This window comes from Triticum aestivum, chromosome 5D, assembly GCF_018294505.1.
Source record: "Triticum aestivum cultivar Chinese Spring chromosome 5D, IWGSC CS RefSeq v2.1, whole genome shotgun sequence".
Classification (NCBI taxonomy): domain Eukaryota; kingdom Viridiplantae; phylum Streptophyta; class Magnoliopsida; order Poales; family Poaceae; genus Triticum; species Triticum aestivum.
In genome coordinates this window covers 204,376,393-204,386,087 of record NC_057808.1, presented here as the reverse complement: position 1 = coordinate 204,386,087, position 9,695 = coordinate 204,376,393, and the positions used below count along the sequence as shown (strand labels likewise).

General features: G+C 44.9%; 1 protein-coding gene across 1 annotated transcript; it reads right to left on the bottom strand.

The window, feature by feature from the left end:
* Window positions 1–2,110: 2,110 nt before the first annotated feature.
* Window positions 2,111–6,080, bottom strand: LOC123120069 (replication factor C subunit 2). The gene is made up of 12 exons (XM_044540076.1): window positions 5,868–6,080; window positions 5,680–5,758; window positions 5,474–5,553; window positions 4,399–4,518; window positions 4,231–4,300; window positions 4,066–4,139; window positions 3,863–3,983; window positions 3,674–3,736; window positions 3,531–3,590; window positions 3,083–3,208; window positions 2,905–2,988; window positions 2,111–2,455 (listed from the first exon to the last, which is right to left on the bottom strand). Exons 1-12 carry the CDS (start codon window positions 5,909–5,911, stop codon window positions 2,357–2,359), a joined length of 1,020 nt encoding a protein of 339 aa, XP_044396011.1. The 5' UTR covers window positions 5,912–6,080; the 3' UTR covers window positions 2,111–2,356.
* Between the last annotated feature and the right edge of the window lie 3,615 nt (window positions 6,081–9,695).

Sequence of the window (9,695 nt, the reverse complement as noted above, 5' to 3'; positions counted from 1 at the left end):
GGATAGATCATTACGTGTGCGTAGAATTTTTTTTGTTTTGCATGCAACGATTCCCAACGGAAATAACTAATGAACAACCCCTCAAGAGAGTGCTCCTATAAAAAAATACCCCATTCAGCGCAGCAGCTAGACGTCCCAAGCAACTTCCCCCTTTTATCACCATAAGCAAAAAAAAACTCCTACAACATTAGTATGTACTCTTTTATGTATGGTGTGTTGGTAACACATGCTTGTGTGAACCTTGTTCTAATTCATATGTGGAAGACTATATCAATATCTATACCAATATAAAAAGACCCAAAGGGGCAAATCCAAATCCAATTGATATTGAAAATTAAATCAGGTCAATCCAACGACTCAGACTGCTCCAATGGTGAGCGCTTAACATGTTCAGCGTGCAGTTAATATCTATACCTCTATATACCAATATAAAAAGATTAGATCAAACTGATATTGGTCAAGTCAATCCAACGACTCAGATTGCTCCATTGGTGAGCGCTCAACATGTTTAACATGTAGTTAATATTATATCAAATATCAATACCGGTGTTAATTACATAATTAACGCACAAATAATATCCTACCTAATATATGCGTGAATTAATATAATGCCTCATATCGGTCGACGCGTGTTGCATGTACGCATTTACTACTTGGATGGTTAGATACCCCTCAATTCGGAATAAGAAAAAGAAGTGTTTGCCGTGATTTTCACTTTATACATATGCATCATACTATTAAGGGGAAAATATCCGGTGCTACCGCCCCTTAGATGCTACCGTGATACGGGCTTCTGAGCCGTCGGATTCTCAGATCGGACGGCTCGTAGTAACTTTACAACATTTGCAGAAAAGCCTACTAGGAGTCCAAAAATTACGCATAGATCCAGCAGATCCAACAACTCCTAGATGCGGTCCGATCTATGAATCCAACGGCCAAGGAGCCCGTATCACGGTAGCACCTAAAGTTTGGTAGCACCAGATACTCTCCCTACTATTAAGTAGTGCACCTTGCAGACATCGTGGGAATCGGCTGCCCCCAGTCGTGTGATTTTCTTCCTTCCCTAACCCCTCGCACGAACACCAAGCGACCCTGCAGTGCGCGAGGGGGCCGCGGCCCCTCATCGGCTGGTCCATAGAATGACCATACTACTCCCTCCGTTCGGAAATACTTATCAGAGAAATGGATGTATCTAAATGTATTTTAATTCTAGATACATCTATTTTTATCCATTTCTCCGACAAGTATTTTCAGACGGAGGGAGTATTAAGTAATGCACCTTGAAGACATTGTGGGAATCAACTACACGTACGTACACACACACACAAATTGCACCCAAGTCATATCGACAATCTAAGAGAGAGGGAGGGAGCATCTAATCCGTTGTTGGATTACCCGAGAACTTCCAAGCCCCGGAACTTCCGAATTCTCTCACTAGCCATATCCAGCCAGCTTCCCGGACATTTATAGAGTTTGCATAACTATAGTGCAAACTCTGTAAATCCTAGAACCTGCCCCGAACTTCTGGGACCAAAACTTCCGGACCCCTTATACCTCCTGGACAGCTTCGGAGGGGTCCTGGAAGTTTGCACGTCTATGCAAAGTTTCTATAAACCCCGGAACCTTGCCCGAAACCCGGAGCAAGCCTTATGACAACTTGCTATAAACGAATGTTGTCGCCTACAATAGAAGAATATTTTGCCTTGTTAAACCACATGACTCGAATTCTGAAGGGGATAACTCTTCTCACCAAGCATCCAACCAAAGTCCCTAAAAAAAGCATCCGGCCACAGCCTGGTATTCTCATATTTATGTGATTCCCAAATAAGACCCTAATAGCAAGCAATCTGGGTAAGGAAGGGGAAGGAAACAAATAGCATCTCATGTACTCCCTCCGTAAACTAATATAAGAGCATTTAGATTACTATTTTAGTTATCTAAACACTCTTATATTAGTTTACAGAGGGAGTAGTAACCATTAATTATGTTATGAATCATACTCCCTCCGTTCCTAAATATTTGACGTATTGGGAGTTCAATCTGAACTCTAAAAACGTCTTATATTTAGGAACGGAGAGAGTATTATGCAAAGGAAAGCAAGTATGAGGAATGTATGACAAGTCAGAACTGTTCTTGTGATTGTTGACATATTCAGGCACAATTCAATTGGTTGAAAAATAGAGTGAGTTCATCGCACTTAAAACATCACAAACCAACCTAAAAATAGCACAAGAGTATGATGAGAATGAGGTTAGGCCTCTCTAGCATCTTAAGTTGGGAAGGAGACACAAGATATAATTGCCAGAGTTTGCAGACAGCCAGCAGCAGTATCGCTGTTCATCTCCATCATCTTCTCTTAGAAGACCAGCCCTTGCGGGATGTTAAACAGAGCACGAATTGTCTCACTAGCCATATCTAAGAGCTGTAAATACTCATCTGCCCCATCGACCAAGCACTGCAAATCATAAAAGTTAAATGAAAGGACTATGAGAAGAATGGAACAGAAGGATCAAGTCTTTTGAGAGATTCATTATGTCATAGCACATGTAAATCGTGGACTTATTCCGACTGTAAACAAAAAGTCATGCTCTAACTTTGATCGACATTGCTGAAATACTCAGGTCAAGCTTCCCAGAAACCGAGAAGCAGAACATTACTTATCTTAATCCTCCATTATAATCCTGTCATCAAATTTCCCTATGCGTTATTTTTTTTATGCTTTTGGTTCCCAATGCTTTATTTATTTATTATGTTTTATTTTCCCAATGCTTTATTTTTTTAATTATGTTTTAGGTTTCTCTATGGCAACATGCAACTCACGGAAGTAAGTATGAAAAATGGTTGTTCTCGTACTACAATTTTGGATGGCTAACTGTGAAACTAGCATATAAAGAATGAACAAACCTTATCAGCTTCCCCAAGCTTTCTACATATTCTTGCCTTGTGCTCATCTGGAATATCATCCGCATTAACAATCACATCTAGAAACTGAATGTGAACACTTCAGTTAGTGGTAATTCTAAGATGAAAACAACAGGTGACACATCATGTCATCTATGTATACAAAGAGAAGAGAGCTGACCTGCGAGAGCAGCTGAGAAACTGGATATCCGTCTGCAATAATATTGCTAACTTCCTTGTTTGCCACATCAAATTCACCAGATTTGCATGCTACAAGCAATGACTTGACAATATCTTCAGGGATAGCCTGATGCAGGAAGGTCAACTTGATGAAAACGGAATAGTTTGACCTCCCAAGAGAAGACAGAGAATAAACAGTTTCTTGTTCAAATGACCAACTCTTTTCACAGTAAAATTTATCACGGCATGAGATTGCAACTAAACAATTTGATCACACCATGTGCAGAACCTTACCAAAACCAAATCCTGGTCCAAATCCACTTTATTAAAGTTCAAGAGAACAACATTATCAAGCAAGCAAGTTTTTCGTATAACAATATGTTGCAGGAAGCAAAAATTGTAATTTGACATGTAAGTTGGCATTTGCAAGAAAGTGTGTGATGATATACCCCTGAAACACTAATCAGGTCGCTGGCAGAAATAGAAGATCCAAATAAGCGAGCTGCACTCTGCAACCACAAAAAGCAACATGAAAATGGACATACTTAAACCATAGCATAATGCAAAGTGCTAACTGAGAAAACCATCAGACCTGAAGATAAGTTATAGCACGACGAAGATCTCCTTGGGAGATGGCACTTAATGTGGATAGCGCCTAACATGGAAAATACAGAAGCCACTCAATATGTCAAGATAAGCCAACAATTGATTAAAGGATTTGTGGCAAAACTTGGGCTGTTTGATGTGGACATATATTTTGAAGTGAAAACAGTAAGGTTACCTGAGCATCCAGAGTGAGCCCTTCTTCATTGCATATATGCAAAATGCGGTTGCTCATCACATCTTCTGAAAGAGGCTTGAACCTAAACTTTGCACATCTTGATGCAAGTGGCTCTATTATCCTGTATTGCACAATGATCATGGGTTCATAAATCAATAAATAATGTACCACAGGAAAAATAATACGAACAGATTGATGAATACCTGCTGATATAATTGCATATGAAAAAGAATCTTGTCACTTTGGAGTAAGTCTCCATGGTACGCCTCAATGCATTCTGCAAATAAATCATGGTATCATGGACTCACACATACTTTATAAAGTACTGTAACAATGATGATATATCAGTGCTACATATGGTAATGTACCTGGGCATCTTCTGTCATCGAATCTGCTTCGTCTAGTATAATAATCTTGTATGGTGGGCAGGGATAACCACTGAAGGTCATAGCAAAACAGAAATAGACAGTGATCAACAATGTAACTATCAAACGAAAATCAGAAAATCTTAAGGTTCCTAATTGTGTTGAACTTACCCTTTCCGTGCAGAACCAACAGCCACAGCAGCAAAATCCTTGATCTTTGTCCTCACCACATTAATTCCCCGTTCATCACTGGCATTAAGCTCCAAAACTCTTGACTTGTAGAGCTCTGGACTGAGTTATCCAAAGAGGACCAGAAAACTAAACTGAGTTTCCAACTATACTGGCAGTAATCTCATATAGTTTTTACTACCAGAGATGCTGGAACCAATTAATTATCACAATCAAAGGATAATACCTTTAGGGAAGCATCTATTAAGCTTAAACTACCGAAGGTTCTCATTTCTTGAATTAGAATTGAATATGCATCATTCAACTCATTAACCCAATGATGAAGCATTAACATGTTGCATATTCTAACGAGTATTGCCATACCTATGGCACAAAGATATCCCACTGTCCAATAATAAAGCAGGCATTCTACTTGTTATATGGCCCAGTGAGTATTAGCACATCACATAATCAGTAAACCATACCCTCGAAACAATTGTTTCTATTTTCAAAGATGCACCCAATTCTTAAGATTGCACTGATTAGACAATCCAGCATCTGCCAAATAAAAAAAAACTAACATCGTGACGGTCCATTCTTATCAAAAGCTCCAACTTTCTAGAAAGAAATGTAATCCCATTACTACACACTGTTTGCGCACAACAATGAACAGAGTTAGCGTGCCATTCTGATGAATCGATCTCCATAGAACTCTACAACAAACTATATACAGAAGTAGCTCAGCGTCCATTGACTCGGAACATTGCACAATGCACCATGCGCATCAAATGCTCCCATTACATTGACTACAGTTACACCATCGCTGACCATTGACAAGTATGACACCTAGGGATGTAAATGGCAAATAAACGGCGTCCGCAAGTCCCGTTTAGTTAGTTTTAGCTAGCGACATAGTTCATTTTCCTTGGAAAAAGCTTTATTGAACTGTTAGACCATACATGGGCTTAAACAGGACCAGGTTTACATCCCTACCTTCTAAGTTAATGATTACTGCTAATACTGACCCAAGCAGAGACAAATACACAAAACAAAAGAAAAATGGCCAGCAAGGGAGTACCCGTAGAGCTGATAGGCAATGGCGAGCGCAGTGGTGGTCTTCCCCGTGCCAGGCGGACCGTAGAACAGCATGTGCGGCAACTGCAAGGGACCGAACATCAAATAAGACACCTCCCAAGGGGCTCAATGAACAGATTAGCAAACAAAAAACATCGTCACGAATCAAACGGAGAGCTAGGGTTAGAGAGCGCGCGCGCGCGAACGTACGTCGGCGGTCTCGAGGGTGTTGGTGAGCACCCGGACCACCTCCTCCTGGTGCGCGACGTCCTTCACCTGCCTCGGCCGGCTGCGACGTCAGGAACAGGCGCAATTAGAGCAAAACCACGAGGGCTTCTTCGCAAACTGCGCGAGAAATGGGGAAATCGAAGGGGGGGGCGGGGGGGAAGGGTGCTTACTATTTCTCCACCCATGGTTGTGACGACGGCACGAGCGGCGCCATCTCTCCTCCTCGGATGCCGCCGCGACGAAGGGAAATGGTGAGGACTGCGCAGGCCGGGGCGAGCGGCGGGCGGCTGTCTCGGTTTCGCGCGCTGTGTTTTGGGGGTCGAGGTTTTGGGTGTGGATGGGTGTTCTGGCTCGGTGTTTCGGCACGCCTCAGTCGAGGGTTTTGCTGGCAAGGATTGAGAAGAGCATGTATAACCATGTAGTATAACCTTATATTGCGCCGAACTGTAAAATAACCGTCACTTTACAGTTTTGTATGGAAAAAATGATCCAAACAGATACCGTATCAGACCGTGGCCTTTAAAAAATTTACGGGACGCGGCAAATTCTCCCTCTCAATTTTTACAAACACAGGACGGGAGGCCGACCCGAGGGTAACCCCTAGCGAGATTCGGCGAGAGGGACATTTCCGTGCGGCAGTTCCCGCTCTCTCTTCCCTCCGCCGCCATTGATCTTCCTCCGCCCGCTCCGGACCACCTTCCCCGGCTCTGTAGCGCCGCCATGGACACCTCCTAGCCGTCGCCCGTCACCGTGGAAGTCATGGACGCGCCAACCCCTCAAGCACATCTCGTCGCCGGCCGTGTCGCGCCCGTCCCCATTCAAGCCTCCATCGCCCATCCCCGCAAGCACCAGGGCAAGTTCGTCGTCCAGAGCGGCGCTCCGCGGCCACCGCCAGGAGGCATGCCCCCCTGCGGCCACCGTCGCGAATCCGGTCCAGGACGTCCCCACCCCACCGGTGAAGACGCGCAAGGTGACGGGGTGAAACGCAAGAAGGCAGCCAAAAAAAGGTACTGCGAGCACCGCACCACCACTTCCTCCGATCGCCACCGCAAGAGCTTCCCCGAGGACGCCGGCCGACGACACTGATGTCGCCGCCCCCGAGGTGTTCGACGGAATGGGCGCAAGGTATGGAACTTTGATTTTCTTCTAGTTGTCTTCACTTTTCGCCATTGCGGTTGTTCATGACTTGTGGAGCGAAATTGTAGCGCTGTTTTGCATGACGCAACTGCCGAGTTTGTGCACATGTTGGATGACAACGTTGTCGACATTGATCAAGCCCCAATCGATGATTACGGCCACAATGAGATGGATGGTGGTGTGGACGGTCACGATGGGGAAGAAGATGAGGTGGAGGAGATTGGGGAGAGGGTGTTCGTGTTGGGGAACGTAGCAGAAATTCAAAATTTTCTACGCATCACCAAGATCAATCTATGGAGTTTACTAGCAACGAGAGGGAAGGAGTGCATCTACATACCCTTGTAGATCGCGAGCGGAAGCGTTCAAGAGAACGGGGTTGATGGAGTCGTACTCGTCGATCCAAATCACCGATGATCCTAGCGCCGAACGGACGGCACATCCGCGTTCAACACACGTACGGAGCAGCGACGTCTCCTCCTTCTTGATCCAGCAAGGGGGGAGGAGAGGTTGATGGAGATCCAGCAGCACGACAGCGTGGTGGTGGAAGTAGCGGGATTCCAACAGGGCTTCGCCAAGCGCTGCGGGAGGAGGGAGATGTGTCACGGGAGGGAGAGGGAGGCGCCAGGGCTTGGATGTTGCTGCCCTCCCTCCCCCCACTATATATAGGGCCAAGGGAGAGGGGGGCGCAGCCTTGGCCCTTCCTCCAAGGAAGGGTGCGGCCAGGGAGGAGTCCATCCTCCCCAAGGCACCTCGGAGGTGCCTTCCCCCTTTAGGACTCTCCCTTTATCCTTATCTCTTGGCGCATGGGCCTCTTGGGGCTGGTGCCCTTGGCCCATATAGGCCAAGGCGCACACCCCTACAGCCCATGTGGCCCCCCGGGGCTGGTGGACCCCTTGGTGGACCCCCGGACCCCTTTCGGCACTCCCGGTACAATACCGATAATGCGCGAAACTTTTCCGGCGACCAAAATAAGACTTCCCATATATAAATCTTTACCTCCGGACCATTCCGGAACTCCTCGTGACGTCCGGGATCTCATCCGGGACTCCGAACAACTTTCGGGTTACCGCATACTAATATCTCTACAACCCTAGCGTCACCGAACCTTAAGTGTGTAGACCCTACGGGTTCGGGAGACACGCAGACATGACCGAGACGACTCTCCGGTCAATAACCAACAGCGGGATCTGGATACCCATGTTGGCTCCCACATGCTCCTCGATGATCTCATCGGATGAACCACGATGTCGAGGATTCAATCAATCCCGTATACAATTCCCTTTGTCTATCGGTATGTTACTTGCCCGAGATTCGATCGTCGGTATCCCGATACCTTGTTCAATCTCGTTACCGGCAAGTCTCTTTACTCGTTCCGTAACACATCATCCCGTGATCAACTCCTTGGTCACATTGTGCACATTATGATGATGTCCTACCGAGTGGGCCCAGAGATACCTCTCCGTTTACACGGAGTGACAAATCCCAGTCTCGATTCGTGCCAACCCAACAGACACTTTCGGAGATACCTGTAGTGCACCTTTATAGCCACCCAGTTACGTTGTGACGTTTGGTACACCCAAAGCATTCCTACGGTATCCGGGAGTTGCACAATCTCATGGTCTAAGGAAATGATACTTGACATTAGAAAAGCTCTTAGCAAACGAACTACACGATCTTGTGCTAGGCTTAGGATTGGGTCTTGTCCATCACATCATTCTCCTAATGATGTGATCCCGTTATCAACGACATCCAATGTCCATGGTCAGGAAACCGTAACCATCTATTGATCAACGAGCTAGTCAACTAGAGGCTTACTAGGGACATGGTGTTGTCTATGTATCCACACATGTATCTGAGTTTCCTATCAATACAATTCTAGCATGGATAATAAACGATTATCATGAACAAGGAAATATAATAATAACCAATTTATTATTGCCTCTAGGGCATATTTCCAACAGTCTCCCACTTGCACTAGAGTCAATAATCTAGTTCACATCACCATGTGATTAACACTCACAGGTCACATCACCATGTGACCAACATCCAAAGAGTTTACTAGAGTCAACAATCTAGTTCACATCACTATGTGATTAACACTCAATGAGTTCTGGTTTGATCATGTTATGCTTGTGAGAGAGGTTATTAGTCAACGGGTCTGAACCTTTCAGATCCGTGTGTGCTTTACGAATATCTATGTCATCTTGTGGATGCTACCACGCGCTACTTGGAGCCATTTCAAATAACTGCTCTACTATACGAATCCGGTTTACTACTCAGAGTCATCCGGATTAGTGTCAAAGTTCGCATCGACGTAACCCTTTACGACGAACTCCTTTTCACCTCCATAATCGAGAAAATTCCTTAGTCCACTAGATACTAAGGATAAGTTCGACCGCTGTCATGTGATCCATTCCCGGATCACTATTGTACCCCTTGACCAACTCATGGCAAGGCACACTTCATGTGCGGTACACAGCATAGCATACTGTAGAGCCTACGTCTAAAGCATAGGGGACGACCTTCGTCCTTTCTCTCTCTTCTGCTGTGGTCAGGTCTTGAGTCTTACTCAATACTCACACCTTGTAACACAGCCAAGAACTCCTTCTTTGCTGATCTATTTTGAACTCTTTCAAAATCATGTCAAGGTGTGCGTTCTTTGAAAGTATCATCAGGCGTCTTGATCTATCTCTATAGATCTTGATGCCCAATATGTAAGCAGCTTTATCCAGGTCTTCCTTTGAAAAACTCCTTTCAAACAACCCTTTATGCTTTCCAGAAATTTTACATCATTTCGGATCAACAATATGTCATTCACATATACTTATCAGAAATGTTGTAGCGCTCCCACTCACTTTATT